At 38.1% G+C, this 18,654-nt stretch overlaps 2 protein-coding genes and 2 long non-coding RNA genes across 10 annotated transcripts; 3 read left to right on the forward strand and 1 right to left on the reverse strand.

The window, feature by feature from the left end:
* The first annotated feature begins 1,267 nt into the window (after positions 1 to 1,267).
* On the forward strand, positions 1,268 to 7,409 carry LOC124350254. The gene is made up of 14 exons (XR_006920591.1): positions 1,268 to 1,453; positions 1,544 to 1,687; positions 1,917 to 2,256; positions 2,324 to 2,529; positions 3,428 to 3,873; positions 3,940 to 4,046; positions 4,135 to 4,245; positions 4,306 to 4,374; positions 4,754 to 4,920; positions 4,988 to 5,123; positions 5,202 to 5,851; positions 5,944 to 6,258; positions 6,329 to 6,449; positions 6,956 to 7,409. It is a non-coding gene; the product is annotated as an uncharacterized LOC124350254 (long non-coding RNA).
* Positions 7,410 to 8,534: 1,125 nt separating this feature from the next.
* Positions 8,535 to 9,239, reverse strand: LOC124348538 (speckle-type POZ protein-like). Its single transcript, XM_046798768.1, has one exon. It carries the CDS (start codon positions 9,237 to 9,239, stop codon positions 8,535 to 8,537), a length of 705 nt encoding a protein of 234 aa, XP_046654724.1.
* Positions 9,240 to 11,857: 2,618 nt separating this feature from the next.
* LOC124349841 (b(0,+)-type amino acid transporter 1-like) lies at positions 11,858 to 16,403 on the forward strand. 6 transcript variants are annotated; one of them, XM_046800737.1, is made up of 14 exons: positions 11,858 to 12,098; positions 12,380 to 12,607; positions 12,672 to 12,807; positions 12,987 to 13,219; positions 13,822 to 13,869; positions 14,336 to 14,569; positions 14,626 to 14,751; positions 14,820 to 14,919; positions 14,982 to 15,026; positions 15,117 to 15,240; positions 15,309 to 15,419; positions 15,475 to 15,560; positions 15,620 to 15,994; positions 16,076 to 16,403. In XM_046800737.1, exons 4-12 carry the CDS (start codon positions 12,988 to 12,990, stop codon positions 15,511 to 15,513), a joined length of 1,059 nt encoding a protein of 352 aa, XP_046656693.1. In that variant the 5' UTR covers positions 11,858 to 12,098; positions 12,380 to 12,607; positions 12,672 to 12,807; position 12,987; the 3' UTR covers positions 15,514 to 15,560; positions 15,620 to 15,994; positions 16,076 to 16,403. The 6 variants fall into 6 exon arrangements, with proteins under 6 accessions (XP_046656693.1, XP_046656694.1, XP_046656690.1 ...); XM_046800738.1 differs by having other exon boundaries at positions 12,544 to 12,607; XM_046800734.1 differs by lacking the exon at positions 11,858 to 12,098 and having other exon boundaries at positions 12,109 to 12,607; positions 15,620 to 15,769; positions 15,843 to 15,994.
* A 197-nt stretch (positions 16,404 to 16,600) lies between these two features.
* Positions 16,601 to 18,605, forward strand: LOC124350243. Of its 2 annotated transcripts, none has more exons than XR_006920552.1 (5): positions 16,601 to 16,697; positions 16,767 to 16,909; positions 16,965 to 17,184; positions 17,522 to 17,773; positions 18,182 to 18,605. It is a non-coding gene; the product is annotated as an uncharacterized LOC124350243 (long non-coding RNA). The 2 variants fall into 2 exon arrangements; XR_006920553.1 differs by having other exon boundaries at positions 16,626 to 16,704.
* Positions 18,606 to 18,654: the final 49 nt, after the last annotated feature.

Raw genomic sequence — 18,654 nt, forward strand, 5'->3', positions numbered from 1 at the left:
ATGCAAACTTCGACTCTTGACTCCAACTGCGTGACATTGAAACACAACATCTGCAACTCAAAACAAGAGATGCAATAAATTGCAGATTTTTAATTTTAATAAATCACTTCAACTATACCTATTTCTATTTGTTTCATAACATAACTACTGAGGAAGTTGCTTACCATAACAATTTCAGGAAACTCCTGGCAAACCCAAGATCTCATGGTCAGATTCTTTTTGTCATCAATTGGTATAGTTTGTGCTACACCAAAATTTTATTAGTAGAATTAGGGTAATTAAATTGACTTGCTAGAACTGAAGAACACAAGCACAATATTGCAATCATGATAACAATACTAAAACATGCTAAAACGAAACGAAAACCAAAAATTGAAGCCGCGCGATTGTGTTTTCTATTTAGGCAATTTAGGCCTCGCCCAACCCCACGGGAGCCATCTAGTAGTCGGCGAAAGAGACTTTTAAAAAATATCGCCTTTGGAGTTTGGATTTGAACTTTGAGCGGATTTATTTTTATTTTTATTATTTTTATTAATTTTATTATTGATTTGAATTTTGAAAAGACAAAGTTTTTATTAGATGGTTAAGCGCCATGAGCACATTCATTTCCCCGATTGCGAATATCCTATTAAATTAAATTGGAAGTCGGGTGCGGTACAAAAGGAACGAGTTTTGAAAAGGCGAACTATTCGTTCGGTTCCGATGAAGCAGAACGGAAAGAAATCTATCATAAACGGGACTTTACCCCGGGTGTGCAATAGTTCCCTTGAGAACCGTGAGGGCACGTGTACCGATAGCGATACTTAACGCCGGTGAATGGAAAGGATGCAAAGTGCAATTGAATAAAACATGACAGGACAGTGCATACCTCCATGTTCGGAATTATGGCAGAAAAAAAAGTCCCCCCCCCCCCATGTCTTGGTATGCTCTCAAATTTGCCCAGATTATTTTTTTTTTAACAAATGAGACGGAATACCTTGGCCCTTTGCGGCCCTTTGGCCCTTGCTGTGTTGGCTTCCCCATCTCGATTTTAGGGTAAACGTAAGCCGATTTGTAAAAATGGATGAGCGCCTCTAGTGAGTGTGTCAGCTACTACGCTCAGCTACTTTTGAGAGCCTAGATGGCTCTGTTTCATTTTTACCCTTCACAATTCTGACAGGCCCCGCCCTAAAACCCCCTGAAAATCGGCTTACGTTTACCCTAAAATCGAGATGGGGAAGCCAACACAGCCGTGAACCGACCAGGGATCTATTGCTCTGTATTGACAAACATTTTATCAGTCGGCTTGGCAATTCATAAATTGGCAACATTGGTTCACAGTTCTCAGAGTCTCACGTAAATTCGGCGGCCGTTCGCCGTTCGGCTGGTCATGCCTCGGCTACGGGGACGGGTGTGTCGGCTAGGTTTCCAATTTAGCCATGAGCATGGTTTTTTTCCGGAAGTTTGAACAATTGTAATGTTACATAGTTAGAATGTTGTAAGCATTAATTAGTACCAAAAAGTTCGTCTTCGTTATTCGATTGCCCAAAATCCAAATTGACAGTTTGTGCTATTCACTGGTGCCAGACTGCTGGTGGTCCTCTTTACACGTGAGTCGTTGCCTCTGCCGTGCCATGCACGTGGTAGAAACAAAGAAGCCAAGACAAATAAATGTTGAAACCATCCCAGGATTCAAAAATCACACGAGGTAGACATTGGTTAATTTACACTGTATTTTAAATGTCTATTATCCTATGATATGTATGTCTTTAAAATCCTATAGTCCTATGATAACATTTTCCTGTGTACCTTTATCAGTGTGCAATTATTACATTGATCATTTGGCTACAACTTCTTGAGCTATTGGCAAAACTAATCTCAACCATTAATCTCAACCTAAATTGATTAACCTGGAAATAATGTCTTCCTTGAAATAGCAGGAATCTCATATTCGAGTCTACACACCCATTATCACAGTGACTACAGCTGGCAACAAAGTCGAACAAAGTAACACTGCCTGTAAAAAAAACCTTTAGCCACTGAGAATGTTGAAATTATAACGCCGAAAATTGCTGAATCATTGACATGGACAGCCCACTTTCTGCCTAGATGTTCCAGAGTTGGAGAGAATCGAGATTTGTTTTTAATGGCTCAGTTGGATGCTGGGTCCAAACAAATTTATAATCTCTACGACAAACAACTATTGGTCGTCAAAATTTGCTGGGCAAGCAGCAAGGATACCTGCCCAAGTGTACACGAATAGACCTTTAAAGTAAAGTGAGTCATTTTAGAAACCAAGACTTCTTTATTTTTCATTCATTAATTTGTCATGCTATTTGCTTAGGTGTTACTTGTTTCACTGCCATCTGTGTGGGGGACTATCCCTCGACAAACCAAGCATGTGGAGCATAATACCGGCACTGCTTAATTCTCCTCTTTCCAGTTCTTCACTTTTTACTTTTTCTCCGTCACAAGGACTCGTCTACCCCTTTTTCTACACCTTTCACCTGTGACGGATGCTTCCACGCCAATATTGTGACGGAATTTACGGTAATTTTTGCTGTTAACTGAAGGTAACGGTTCAAAGTTAGAATCCTTGATAAAGTGAACGAAGTTTTAAACGCAGGGTGGATTGTCTTTTCCGCTTTTTTTCTATTTAGAGTTCATAATTCTTTAGTTTTCTGCTAATGTTTTTGGGAGTAATGCTAATGTTACTCTCTTAGCATTACTTAAATCATCTGGATGTTATCATTGATTTTTTTTTCTGGGATTCTTTGGAAGAAGCTGACAACTAATTTATTAATTGGTCTGTTGGTAGCCAAAGAATTTGAGATATATTTTTAGTATAATATTTTTCTATAGCTCTGTATCGTTAACAGCCATTATCAATGATGAATGATTTTCATATAAAATAGGGGATGAGAAATAAGATTACAAGCTAAAAATAGGGGGATGGCAACTAAAAACAAAAATTTCTCATTTGATTCCGTTATTCATACTATCAGCGGAATGACTCAGTGTGCGGTACAGATATTCTCCCATAATTGTATTGCTAGTTAATATTAATGAGGAAACAAAAGAAATTATAGGATGAGATATAGAGTAAAGGAAATCTGATTAAATTACGTTAGTAGTACGAACGCATTTTTCAATCATGGTCAAATCGACACCACGCTGGACAAGAATGTAGCCGGCAGCTCCCCACTTGTTACCCAACGAATTTCGTACGACCTTGTTTTAATTCATTAGAAAAATGTAGTTATTGAGATGACAGGTAATTTTGCTTTCGTATTTACCCAATAATTAACGCCATTCAGAGTGCATATCCGACGATGTTCATAGCGTGATCCTTTCTGGAAACGCAATTGCTGTCGTTGAAAACTCCACTTCTTCATGTCGCAAGCAATTAATTATTTTAAGTGTATTTTTTTTTATCATTTACTTTTAGTTCATGAAACTATCGGGCAGTTGCATATAAATCGAAAGGATTCGTTTTCCCGACAAGATGCTGATCATCATGGCCTTTTGATCTCCTGCTGGAACCCATTGTACAGGATTTGAAGAATTAATTTGAGCTCCAATTGTCATATTCCGAGTGCAAAACTTGCAATCTCCAGCCTTAGCTGTGTAAGGGTAGGATTTTTCGTCAGTTTGGCCGCAGTTGGAAGCCAAGTATTGCCAAGCCTCGTGTTCCCATCCGCCAGAGCAGCCGAATTTCCTGTCTACAGTAGTTCAATAGACTTACTCTGCTCAGTTGTCGCTCAGACAAGATACCAGGCAAATTGGAAGGTGGGACCGGTTCAAGTGCTCCGAAATAAGGTTGCTGTTCGTCTTCAGTCTTTAAAATGAACAAGGGAAGCAGACGGATCTACTTTACAGAAAATTTCAATAAAGGTAAGTAATTCCCATGACTGAGAAGGCGTTGTGCTACATTTCAAAAGTGGCGCCTTTTTTTTAGAGTTGTATACTCCGTAATCTTGGCATGCGTTTCCTCAAAGATGGATTCGCGTTTTCCTAATTCGGCTTTCGTTTGAACTCCTAACGGGAATTCGTCCTTTGGAGTGAAAGTATTGGTGGAATCAGTTTATTGTACAAAACATTTAAAAGTGGGCTATACCTGATATTTCTTACAAGCGGCTTCGACATCGTCGGCAGCCTGGATATTAATTTCCCCACAAATATGGACCAAGATGAGAATGCTAATACTTTTTGCCATTTTTATAACGGTGAAGAAAATTGAGCTAACCAACAATCAAGAAATAATGGGTAAACGAACTATTTCTGTACACGATTTCCAAAAATATTTAAAACAAGGTGTATAAAAAGGAGTGTTGAGCTTGATGCGTGCGAACCCCTCGGGTGTTTATTGTGGACTCGTCAACAGGGTACGAAATGGTGATTAGCATACACGTATCGGTAGCTTTAATCCTTGAAAAGTATTATTTGGTGTGGAATTGTAGCCAGATATCAAACAACACAAGCGAAAGCTGCGTACCTAACAGATGGACTCGGAAAATAGTCACAGTCTGTTGGCTGGATCTGTTCTATATGGGTTTAACTATAATTTTGACAAAGGTTCAGTCCAGTCCTTCAACTCGCAGCTTTCCTGTATTCACAACCATTGAAAACTCGATGTCTATTTATTTCTGAATAGAAAATTCTTATGCTACAAAAAAACATGACCAAATTAATTACAGCTTCACGTATTAAAGAAAATATAAATGTACTTAAGTTCTTGTCTTAAACATAATCAACATTCTAAATATATTTTAAGGAAACTTGACGAGAGGAGACCTTCAACATACTGAAACACTGATCTGGATGACTTGATGACCTCGTTCTGCCTTTTCCCATTCGTCCATCGCTATCATTTCACCTGAGAAATTTTCGGAAGAAACTTGATATAAAACGCTGGATGATGTTCATTGGTCACTATTTAAAGTAATTCCAGACAATTCTCTGCCGATGTTTTATGGGAAAATTGAGTCTCGCATTCCATTTTTAACAGTTCCAACAGATTTTTATCGGCGACTGCAAGTATTCCGGCGGGCATCTCCCAATCGTTGATTCCGACACTTTCCAGCAAAGATGAAGTGGAGGATTTCATTAAACATGACCGGTTTAAGGTCTTTAACTTCGAATTGGTGAGTTAAATTCTATCTTTTTTGTTTCGCATTGATCACTGTCGCTGAATGATTTTTCATCGAAATCCGCCTTTATAGACGACTTTCCTCATAGTGTGGATTGGATATCTAGGCACATACGTTGGATAGGATATCTAGGCACATACGTTTCGATCTGACATCGGGCTGGGACAAATAGATATTCCTTAATTTGAAATATCTTACAGGGCATGGTTTGAATTAAGTAAAATATTTATTGGGGAGGGTGTACCCTCCAAAGACGAGGTATTTTACTATTATACCATCATAATTGATGGTATTTCCCAAACAATTGGTCTTGGCAATACAAATATGAATGTTGACATTGGCCATATTCAACGAAAAATTGCGAGGCACTCCCACACAGAATTGTATTGCCTTAAACCAAGAATATCAAATAACAATGCAATCAAGTACATAGAGGTGATTATTATTATTATTTTTTTTTTAATATTGTCCTTTAAACAATAGTAGTACTGCGAGAATAGTATTCAATCCAGCATAAGTCAACGCCTCTGCGAACGAGAACGTATCCGGCGGCTTCCCATCCTTCACTCCACGAATAACGAACGACCTGATTTAATTAATTTATTGTTTTTAAAAATTGGGATTAACTTTAAATTTCAAATTTTTTTTAGGAAGTAGTAGCTGATTAAATTTACCCAATAATCGTTTTGATCCTATGTGCCGTAACCAACGACGTTCATGGGGTGAGCATACGATCCTATTCATTGGTCGTCATTGAAAAGTCGATCAATTATTTTTAACGGTTAACTTGACAAATAAAAAGTGCATCCAGCAGGTATTTTACTCGTAACTGAAGACGCTTACCGGCAGCTGCATATAGATGGAAATGATCCTCCCGCCAGCCAAAACAGTCATCATGGCAGTAGGATCTTGCCAAGCGACCAATTCCACAGGATCTGAGGAAGAAATTTCAGCTCCGATCGACATATCCGAAGGACTGAAAACGCATGTTAGTTTAGTTTCGGCTGTGTAAGGATAGGAACTATCGTCAGTTTGGCCACCGTTGGACGCCAAATATTGCCAAGCTACTTGTTTCCATCCACCGGAGCAGCCGTCCTCACGGCTGCAATCGACTATCTATTGTTCGCTGGTAATCATGTAAAATTCCATAAAGTCTTTTAATCTAATATTTGTTGTTAAAGCTATTTTACCAACCTTAGATCGAGGGCAGTTCCATCGGACTTCTTACATTTGCCAAATTCAACCACAGCAGTGGCGGAGTGAGCCCAGCAGCTTCCACATCCGCCTTGGTCCCTCAGGAGGCAAGCACGAATCAGTTCGGTAGTCAATCTAGTTTGTTAAAATGTTCAGCTTGGAAATTTCTGATGTGAATATTTCACATTGAACTTACCGAACAGGGCAGGGCTTGTCTAGCAACTCCGCGAATCACGGACAGGTTTAAAAGCGCCGAAATGACGTTTCTTTTCTTCTGAGGTCTTGATTTGAATAATTTAGAACGAAGCAAATTTTTGTTTGAGATATTTCGGGCACCAATTGGGCAAAATGTTTGAGCGATATCAAGTAAGAGACAGATTGGAATGAATTACCAAAACTGAGAAGGCGTTGTGGCCAATTTGCCGCATTTGGAAAATGACGCCCTTTTTAGAGCTGTGCTTCTTGGTCCCCGCGTGCGTTTCGTTGAAAATCGATTTTCGTACTCCATGTTCGGACTTAGTTTTGATTCCCAACAGGAATTTAGCCTTAATATTCGATTGAAACAAAATAATGAATTGAAACTGATATCCCAGCAAAACTTTACGTCAAAATAACTGTTCAAATTTTACCAGATTCGGCTGCGTGGAGTCTTGCAGCGAGTGCCATCATCACAATCACGGCGACGAAGGTAAATTGACCTTTTCTGTACCTGCATTAGTATTCCATTCGTTAATGGCAAATGAACGTTAAGCAAATTTCGTGTTGACTGTAACTCACCTCAGGAAGAGCTATATGTTCTTGTATAGCGTTGGATGAGCGGCCGAAATTTCTATTCGAAACCTCCGCCTTTTATACAGTTCCGATTATTGACTCTGTTTTTAATGCACATCTGATCGATAGAAATTAGGGCACGTATGAAGTATTGCATCTATCTCTTCGTCAAATTAGAATAGCCACGTCCGCTTCGGAACGAATCCAAGTGACACAGCATCTGTGACTCAGATGTAATGGAAACCTATTGTTGTTGGCTCTACCGTGTAGAATCTGTTTTGTGCAGGAATCTGGGATACAGGTGGCTTGAATTAGCTGATTACTCGTACTTCTACAGCTTTTTACCGGTCACACTATGTTTCGAGTCTGTCCTGTTTTTCAATCTTCCCAATCCCATCAATTTTATTTATTATCTATTATATATTATTATATTATTATAGTAGCTACATTTTCAATTGCTAGTTTAGTAGTATGAAATTATTCTTGTTTTACGGTATATTCTCCCTTTTAACCATGGCCCCACAGTATAATGCAAATAGGAACAGCGTGAAAATAGAAACCGTACACTTGCGTCTGCAGACGTTCAGTCAGGCACAAACTGAAAGTGGACAGGGTTCAGCGTGTCTTTTTGGCTAATGAAAAATTTATATGGTTTCTGTAATAATTTTACGTCGTAATATATTAAACACTCATGATGTCGTTGAACCTACAGATGATAAAGTAAAAGCCAAAAACTAAACAACTGTTCTAATCGAAGCTTTTCAAACTCGTGGTTTGTTCCTGGTAGCAAGCACGAATTAATATGGTTGTCAACCTTTAGTAACTTGTTTTTATATTTAGCAATAATTTGCCAATATTTTCATCTTGTTCCGCGCCTATTAACTTACAGAACTGGGCGATGTCAGCTAGCAACTGCGCGCCACCCATTAGAAAAACGCCGAGCAAACATCACAGGAATAACGATGTATGGCCTTTTTATTCGAACGTTATAATAGAAATTGAACATAGTGATGAATTTCTCTTTCCCCCTCGAGACCAGATAATCAATATTGAAAATTTATTTTAACGAGAGATTTGACAAGCTCCCAGGATAGTGAGACATAGCTCCGGATGACCTTTCGGCCTTTACCCATTCGTCCGTCGCCATCACTTCGCCTGAAAATTGACGGAAGAATTCGACCGCGTACTTCCTCAAATAAAACGCCGGATGGTGTTCATGGGTGTTAAAAGTAATTCAAGACAATTTTCTGCCGACATTCGATGAATTAATTGAGTCTCACATTCCGATTTTAACTGCCCCAATAGATATTTATCCGCAACCACAAGAATTCCGACGCACATCTTCCCCATCTTTGACTCCGACACTTTCCCAGTGTAGATGAAGCGGAGGATTTCATTAAACACGTCCGGCTCGACGTCTTCAACTTCGATTTGGTTCGTTCAATTTTCTTTAGTTGGGTGCTCAAACATCGCGGCGAAAAATGGACTTCTTGCGGCCAAAATGTTCTTGTGAGCTTTAAATTGATGTAAAATTTGTCCGTGGACGTTAATGGTGATGTCGGAAAACTTCATAGTTTCATAGAGTCCTTCCAGTTGAGCAATGAGTTGAGCGGTATTGTTGAATCGTTTCTCATGGAAATCTGCCACTGTAGACGGCTTGCCTGATAGAATGACCGGTCTCTTGGGAATGAAACTTTCAATCTCACAGTCGATGGTGAGTTTCCCATTGACGAAGCACTCGGATTCCACCAATACTTTTTTCTCGATCTGATAAACACAAAAAGGCAATTGAGTATAGCGAGGTAAACTGTGTTTTTGCGGTAAAATCTTTTCGCGTTTTTTATTCGACATCGCAATCGTCACTCGGACGGAACCATCCAATTGGTGATTCGGATAAGGCCTTTCCAGGTTGACCTTCATATTGGAACTCTGATCAATCAAGTGCAGAGTCCACTTCGATTCAGGGGTTTTTTCGTGAAAAAATTCAGCTGAATAATAATCTCCCCAGTTTTCAAAAGATTTCAGGAACGCAAACTGTTGAAAGGTCCACTCAAACTTCAGTTGAACAACTTCGGTCTGCGTTTGGCACCAAACTGTGCTTCCTGGTAGTGGAAGAATTTCTTTATTTGCTTGTTGGTCGCTCATTTCAACTCGGAAAATTTTAACTGAAGAAATAAAATATGTAAATTGATCGACAAGACCTTTGCTTTAGAGTAGACAAAAATGACTGAACAGGTAGAGCAGACAATTGCTTCCAAAGACAAAGCGGAATCGTCGAACGACGACGACAGTTAATCGTCGAATAACGATCGCCGTATTAAATATTTCACTATTTCAGGTAGAAAAAATTTAAAAGACTTTGATACAATTAATATTTTGCTGCTAGCAATAATTCTGAATATTTTCTTAGAAATCTTCAGGGTGTCTTTTTACACGCGAAAACAATTTTGTTGGAAAAGTGTTTAACAATTGGATGCGTGGAGTTCTCGCCAGCCAGCGTCATCATCACAATCACGGCGGCGAAGATAAATTTACACATTCCGTTTTATCCTATTATTTAGTTATTTCCTATTTGTGGGTTCTAAGCGTGATTCAGCAGAAGAGCTAAGATGTAGTTGTTCTAGAATATTTTAACGTTATTCTCCCAAGTCTTGATTTTTTTATAAGCGTGAGGCCATCCCTTTTCTTGTCGGGTGTCGGGGGTGTGTTGTTTTATGCCGATCGTTTCCAGCATTCCAGCAGCAGGATCAAAATTCTAATCCATGATATACCCTTATTCCACTTGAAAGATGACGAGGCCGAGGTATATCCCGTCGACCGTCGTATAATTTCCTTCTGTCCTTTTTTTAAACTTGAGAAAGTGAATTTTTTTCTTTGTTGTTCAATGTGAACATCTTGAAACGAATTTCCTATATTATGGAAAACATTTTTCTCAAGTGAAAAGAACACGAACGAAATATTTTTGAAGACTTTGAAGGAATTTAAGCGCGTTTAAAGTCTGGAGGAAATGCGATTGCTGTTTAGGTAAGGCAATGGTCGGTTATGGAAGACAATCGCCAAAATTGCAGCAATTACTTAACGATACAAAGTTGATTGATCGAAAGTGAAATGACGGTTTAAAATACGTGGCGGGTATAGTGCAGTTGGCGTGAAAAACAGGTGTTCATAAAAACCACGAAATTAGATTAGGTGCTAACGACAATAATTACAATGCAAAGTTTTCTATCGCCATCGACAAGGGTCGCACATTCATAGGTACGTAAAAATGTTGAACGAATATTTATTAAAATTATTTCTGTCGACTGATCGTTCATTTTCGACAACTATGGACAACACCCTTGGTTTCTTCGTTTACAACTGAAAGGCGAACTTCTCAGATGGGATATCATATGTAGAGCGACTTGAGTCATGCGCACTAGCCGGACATGGTTATTGTGTTAAAATGTACCATATAATAAAACATGACTTAAAATAAAATAGGTAACTTGTAATCGGCTTTTTATTTTGTTCTTCATTAGGATATTTTACATTATTTTACATCGCCGAAAAAAAAAATCCTTTAAATTTGCGCTATTAATTTACTGATTAAAAGTTGGTCAATACTTACAGAAGTTTTCGGTAATTTGATAGATAGCCTCAAGCCCAACTTATTCATTTGGGAAGGCTGTTTCCTTGCTACTTTGGTTAATACATTATATTATACTCTTTCTAAAGTTAATTGTTTATCTCGTTAGGTCACTCTTTGGCAAAAGTGATCGTCCGTGGGAATGAAGAACTTCTTATGCAGCGGATCGTATAATTGGCCTGGAATTCGACAAGACCACAACTAGACCGACAGAACGTGCAGGTAAAAATTCATAATTGTACAGTATCCCTTAAAACATTCAGAACGACGGATCAGTCAAAATGTAAAATAACTAAGGCGTGCTGAACGATACGTGTTGATGCACCCAACCGCAGACCCAACCTTAAGTGGCCCTGCAGCCACGTCTCATTAAAGAATTGTTGATGCAGACATAAGTAGTGGGATGTATATAGTTTTTGGGCAAGAAGATGAACTTTCATCTTACCATAACTAATGACGATAGGCGTGTTAAAAGCTGGCAAAGTTTCAAAAGTGTTTGAGACTGGAAATAATTGAAAAGTAGCTTAACATCTTTGTTGAGACATTGCTTTCTTTCGGTTAATTAACGCGCCCCCAAGAATAACGAAACAAAACTAAGAGTCCAAATTTAAAAAGACAATATTTTTCGTCATTTTGATTTTGGATGACGGTGCTAGAATATCTGATACTAATCTCCCGTGTATATTTTCACTTGTATTATTTATTTCAATATTTCTGCACGGTGCGCATTATAACTGTGCTTATTCTTTCAGCTAGAAAATTGTTTACGGAAGTTGTGGGCGAACTCATTACCACAGAGATTATTGAAGTGAAGGCGGATTTCCTAGAAAGGGAAGCGGTACTTTCTTTATTCATGGTCACTTTTGATCTTTTAACAATACGCAAAGGGTCATGAGAGAATATCAAGACAACTTTCTAACTTTTGTAATTTTTATAGCTACTCCTAAATGGACTGGTAATCGTTTTCAAAATTTAATATAACCAATAATTATTGATAATATCAAGCGGATCATTGGCCCATTCGTTGTGCTGGCCTGCGCAAAATGATCAGTTTCGAACGGCGATTAGGCTCATTTGGATTACGCTGCGAAGTATTGATTATCGACGGATTATTGTTGGCCTTATTCCGTGTTTAAAATTGAATAATTGAGTCTAGTGGTACTAGAGCAACGAAATCCATTCCCACTCGCGATGTCCCTACTTTTCCTGAACTTTCAATTTGTTTTAACGAAGTTTGTCGCATCTGCAAAAAGTCGCAAGCATCAAAAAAAGATTTACAGCCGAACCAAGATTTAGAGAAAGCCAAGTGTATATATCCACCTAAAGAAAATACTGTGAAGAAGAGTGAAAGGCACTTTTTTTTATCCTACTTTGTAAAGGTAATATTTACTTATTTTTCTTAAATCGACCGTATTAATAAAGTGAATGAAAGGTGCGATAGTGGACGCTTCAATGGATTAGGGCAGTAATGGGCGTGTTTAATCGTTTTCAAATAAGATGGATAGGGGAAGAAAAATCGTCAACACGACAATAGATAGGCATTGGTTATAAATTGGGCTGATATCGGCATATATACTTGTGTAGTAGATTATACTGTATATTCCTCCAATATTTAGCCGGTATATGGGTTTTTACGAACATTGATGCTTTCGTTATTTAGTTCCTTCTCCACAGTGCTCGCTTTTAGTCTGCATAAAATTTTGACGGAACCAATTGGCGACGTATGAACGGGTCAATTACGGATTTTCAAAAGAAAGGTGAAGTTCAACACATTTAAAATTACTTCCGTTATTTATTATAGATCTTTTACTTCTCTACTTCTAGATATTTCAAAATATGACTTCCACTCCGGAGAATAATTCAGTTCCACGACAACGTTCGTCCCAAGGTTCCGATGCATTCCTTATTTGTAATATTTCTTTTGCCTAATTCTTCCTACGTTAACATTTCAGAGAACGCTAATGGAAACGATGGATTGTCAACACCAAACGAAGATGGAAACAATTCGATCAACAGCTGTATCAAGACTTCAAGAGACTGAGCAACGACCAGTCTAGAGACAAAGATGACATGCTGATGAAGCGGCAGGTAAAGACATTTTTACTACTACTTTTGTAAGGTGGAGGAGATGTATAATAGTAGAATTGTGGGCTTAACTGTTAACTCCCTCTTTTTGCTAGAATCGCAATTTTTACGAGTCTTAGAATGTTTTGATAGGGTTGTAAAGCATTTGTGGATTCACGTAAAAACTTTGATTAATTTCCCAGCATGGTTTCAGGTGGGACTGTTCAGTGGCGTTACCTTTATCGTGGGAACTCTGATCGGCTCCGGCATCTTTGTATCAGCGGGAAGTCTTCTAGACAAGTAGGTTATGAATTTCAAAAAATGAAAACAAAATCAAATAACAAATTCACGACCCTTTTTTATTTTATTTGCAGTGCGGGGTCTCCTGGATTATGTCTCGTTCTCTGGTGTGTGTGTGGTGTCTACTCTTTACTAGGCAAGTCAATCCTGCATGTTTTTTTTGTTTTTTTACGTAAACTGTTGTATTAGTCCATTGGGCGAGGCTAAAAATCATTCCAAAGTACATCTTTCACATAAAATAACATAGTAAAACAAAGGTAATAAATAATAATCCTTGACCGTTTTGTCTGATAAGGTAAGACTGTGACGGATGTTGATAGCTTTCTGTTTTACATTCCGTGTTTTTTGCGGTTTTCTAAAATATCTTGCGAAATTTTGGCAATGTAACATATGATTGCACCCTTTTGGGCAATTGCTTTGCCATAGGAACAATTTACTATGGTATATAGAAAACTAAAAATGTTGAAAACGGATGTACACTTTCACCTCGATCTGCGTTTATTACCAGCAGTATGTTGAATTTCGGACCGATGACTTCACAAAATCCCGGCTTATACGGTTTTTGTAAGATTATGCATGGTAATAGTGACGTAATTTACGGACTCCATCAACTTAAAAGAAAATCTCTAAACTAATAATGGGGAAAACAGTTCTGACTGAATCGTGAATTTATCTCTGACTGCCTTAAATGTGACAGTTGAGAAAAGAAACATTTATTTTTTTTTTTTTCCGTTTTAGGTGCCATAGCTTATTGCGAGATTGGTACGTTGATACCTAAATCTGGAGGTAAGGCTGCCAATTTTTCTTTTTGTTTCCTGTGTAGAAAAATAAGTTATATAGACCTTATTCCAATCAAAAGGTATGGGTCAAGCCGACCCCTTTGCGTCGCGTTGCAGTGTGAAGGGGTGCCGTGAACAGGAGATTTTATTTTGGCTCCCCCCATGTGGCATGGGACTAGGCTTGTCGGGTTAATCGTGCCCGAGGGAAGAATAGGGAGAAAAGGAAAGTCTGGTCCCCTCTTTTCTTCATTCTTTCCTTTCCTCCCTATTCTTCCCTCGGGCACGATTAACCCGACAAGCCTAGTCCCATGCCACATGGGGGGAGCCAAAATAAAATCTCCTGTTCACGGCACCCCTTCACACTGCAACGCGACGCAAAGGGGTCGGCTTGACCCATACCTTTTGATTGGAATAAGGTCTTATTAAAATTCAAAGTTTGAATAATTTAAAATTAAATTCCAATTATATCACAGGAGAATACATATATTTTCTTGAAGCATTTGGGCCGACGCATAAATTCTTTGGGCCAATATTAGCCTTCATCTTCGCTTGGGTTACAGTGTTTCTAATTAACCCTTCATCGGTAGCAATTTTATCGCTTTCATTCGTCAAGTATTTCAGTTCGCCTATCCTGACGGCAGTAAATTTTTGTCCGGATGATTATTTAACCTACGTTTTAGATCGACTTCTGGCTACCATTTGTATAGGTACATGAATAAGTTATTGAAAATGACCTTCTGTTAAATTGCCACATTTTATCCAGGTCCCCTTACTTTTGTTAACTGTTACTCGATAAAGGGCGCTACGCACGTACAAAACATTTTCACGGTTGGAAAACTGACTGCCATTGCCATCATTATTGGTGGAGGATTGTATTACCTAGGTTTAGGTATGGTAGTCTGAGCTAACATCATTGTTTTGTAACTGGAGTAGGCCTATACACTAACTACTATGCAGGGTACACTGAAAATCTGGAAATTGGGTTTGAAGGATCAGCCTCTTCGTTCGGACAAATAGCTACGGCATTCTATGGTGGACTCTGGGCTTATAGTGGCTGGTAATACACTTAAATTGAATTACTGAAAATAAGATTTTATTTGTTATTTGCTTGGGTTTAAGGAACAATCTAAAGTTTATTACGGAAGAGCTGAAAAATCCGTACAGGTGCGTCCGCACCGCATGCAAATATAAACACCTAGGCTGTATGTAGATTGTACACTACGCTTTTTATTTTTCCGTTGCATTAATTTCTAGGAATCTGCCGTTGGCCATTATTATCGCTCTTCCATTAACCACCATCTGTTATGTGCTCATCAACGTTTCCTATCTAACTGTTTTAACACCACAACAGATAATCTCCTCGCATGTGGTTGATGTGGTGAGAAGAAGATTTCTTTAGTAACTAATCAGTTTAATTATAATGCCATATTAATATCCTGTTTGAAGGACTGGGGAGATGCAGTGCTGGGCTGTGGGCTCTGCCAGTTTCTTTATTCCGCTCGGAGTAGTGATATCAGTAGTTGGTACAACAAATGGAACGTTGTTTGCTGCAGGAAGGTAGGGGAAATAAGAAAATTCAAATAGTCCTTGAATTTAAATTATGTATTTCAAGGATCTCACATGTAGTTGGGCGAGAAGGTCAATCTCCTGATTTTCTGTCTTACATACACTTTGAAAGGAAGACGCCCATTGCTGACCGTAAAAGTGAATCTTCATTAACCCTGGATTATAAAACTAATATTCAAACTTATATTTAGAGTCTCTTGGGGATACTTTTGATCATCCCAGGAGATATAGCTTCGCTAATAGATTTCTTCGGATTCGCAATTTCAATCTTTTATTGCGCTGCTATGGTGGTGTTGATAGTAATGGGATTCACGAAAAAAGACGAACATAGACCAATTAAGGTGCTACTAGCAGATTCTATTAAATTCCTGTCCCTTGGTTTTTTCATTGTTAATCATTTCTTGGTAAATAAAGGTGCCCATCATCATCATTCCAGTTATTGTTATGGTGGTTTCGACTATCCTGGTCGTCGCACCCATAGCCGCGGCCCAACAAGTGCAATACTTCTATGTCCCACTTTTCATTTTCGCTGGTCTTATTTTCTACATACCTTTCGTATATTATAAGTAATCGTTAATAAGTAAAATGCCATTCCGTGTTTTAATTAATTAACCTTCATCCCCTTTCTTTTTCTCATCTTCACACAGGTTTCATCACAATTTTCTTCCAGAAGTTGTTTCAGATAGTCCCAACTAGTCACTAATTTGAAGAAAGATAATAAATATGACAAATCATCATTCATCACGAGTCACAATTATCAGCACCCCTAAAAAATAAATTTTATTTTCTTTTGTTTCCTATAATTTCTGTGCATTTTTTACGATGTAATAGTAGAAGCAAACACAACACAACACCTATTATTTGATACAACCCTCCACACAAGATAACTTGCGCAATTTTTTTCTTTAGCAATTGTCACTCCAAGATCTCTTAGAGTTCTATTGTCGGGTATTTTTATAATATTTAAAAAAAGAGTTCTTATCATCTTATGTCTTTGGAGTTCTACTGTCGCATACAAATACATTTTTTTTTTATTATTTAAAATATTGGGGTTCTATTGTCGGTGGACGGGTGGAGTTCTACGGTCGCCCATAACGGCGGTCTACGGTCGCCCATAACGGCGGACTGTCCCCCCTCCATCCGCCAGGTGGCGCGAGTGTCTTCGTGAGGAAGAAATGTTTGTCATTTGTTTTTGGTCTGACGGCTGACGCTGACTTGAAAGTGTCTTCCAAGTTGATTGGTGTCGATCCACATTTTTAGCCATTAAATGTAATTGGTAATGCTAGTTTGGATTTCTTAAATTTAATTAATCTTTGACGTCTCTGTCTAAATTTACAGGCAATCTGGTATATAACTTCACTTGGCCAAATGTGATGACGTGGGTCGAAACTGCTGTCCATTTTGTCGAAAAGTCGGCCATTGTTATTTAGCTGTACGTCTCATCTCGTGCAGAAACACTTCAGAGCTAGCGAGCTAGTAAAGTAATTTTGTTGATCAATCTTCCTGCATTAATGCAATAGGTTTTATTTTTACTAGTTGATTTTCAGGTCGGAAATGGAGATCCCTTTGCTCAACTGTTGCAGAAATTTAGAACACAACAAAGTCTGAGCTTCATGGCTGTAGTATCATTAATGTGGTTTTGTTGCAGCCAGCTGGTGAAAGGTGTGATCGAGTGATGGTTGAGTTGCAGCTTCTGCATGCAGTTTATCAAGCTGGTGCTATCCCAAGTGTAACTGCAGGAAAACTTCTTGAACTGGTAATTTGATTGATATTATTGGTTGTAACTTGGGAAATCTTGTGTTTTTTTTTTATTATTTTTTGTATTCATTTGATAGTTGATCGCTACAGATTTAGTTAATGACTAGAGAGTAGACCCCTTTGTTTCTCTGTTGCAATTATGAGTTAAGACCATTATGGAAATGTGGATTACATTTGTTATTTTCAAGTTGTAAAACTTGACAACTACAAATTCCTTTGTAAGATTTATCAAGGTAATTCTGAGAGATTGTATAGTTAACTTCATACTTCTGTCGTTTTGTTATGTCACATGAGATTCTGTTCCTTGTTAGTAACTTGTTTTTGTTTTTCAATAGCCAGGTGAAGTCTCACTTCTTTGTTGCAGTCTAATGTGCGCATGGATTTGTTGCAGTCATCCAGTGAAAGGTGTGATTAAATTGAGCTGTTGCATGCAGTCTTTGGTGCTGATGTTGTCCTGCAGTGTGGGAGAGTCCCATGCTTCAAGTCTTCTGGGATCAGCCATATCTGAGTTGACGCTGGATCATGCTGCATTATGGTTGCCGAAATGTTGGACATCTAGTAGAACTGTAAGAAGACTCCTTGAAATGGTAATTTGATAAAAATTATAAATTCTACCTTGGGAAGTATCATGCTTGGACTACTATAATTGCTTACATTGTTTAATTTTAACATTTGGGGATTTCATCATGTCAATAGCTCTTTCCTTTGATCATATGTAAATTGAGTTATGGATTGTTTAAGGGGAATTGGTTGACAAGATAGGCAGATACTGTAGAAGAATGTTTTTGTTTTGATGCAGAGCACTAAAAATTTCAAATGAATTTGTATTGAAATCTTAAATGAGTAATCTAGTTACATGTAAATTTTTGTTCAAACTATAGTTATCAGATAGTGTTGACATAGAATGTTTGGGTGAACTCCATTTGAAGTGATTTTTTTTTTAATTTTATACATAATGTCCATTGATCAAACATTATTTTCAATTTTGGTCATAGGTTTATGTTTACGTAGCAGTGATGTTGCTGTCCAATATGGCATGTTGTTGCAGCCTATACTGGTGAAAGATTTTTTGCTTCGAGTTATGCTGTTGCTGTTCCTTGGTGCCGGACTGCTGGTGTTGTGCACAAAAGTTACATCCAGTTTTAATTGTTATTTGTGTCTATGCAGTTAACCGTTTATGTGTTGAAAAGGAACAGAAAAGTTTCTTGGTGTTGAATCGCTGGTGTTGTGCTACATCAGTTACATCCAGTATTTTGTTTAATTGCTATTTGCGTCTATGAAGTTAACCGTTTATATGTTGAGAATGAAAAAAAATAGTAATACGGGGAATTTTTACGTTGAACAAATAATAAACATGCCTTCGCGATTGGGAAACCAGCGAGGAGGAGATAGGGGGGGGGGGCAGTTGATTTTCATTAAATAGAAGAACTTGTGGTTTGTTTTAATAAGATAAAATCCATTGTCTTAT

The sequence above is a fragment of the Daphnia pulicaria genome, chromosome 7, assembly GCF_021234035.1.
Source record: "Daphnia pulicaria isolate SC F1-1A chromosome 7, SC_F0-13Bv2, whole genome shotgun sequence".
In the NCBI taxonomy this organism is placed as follows: Eukaryota; Metazoa; Arthropoda; class Branchiopoda; order Diplostraca; family Daphniidae; genus Daphnia; species Daphnia pulicaria.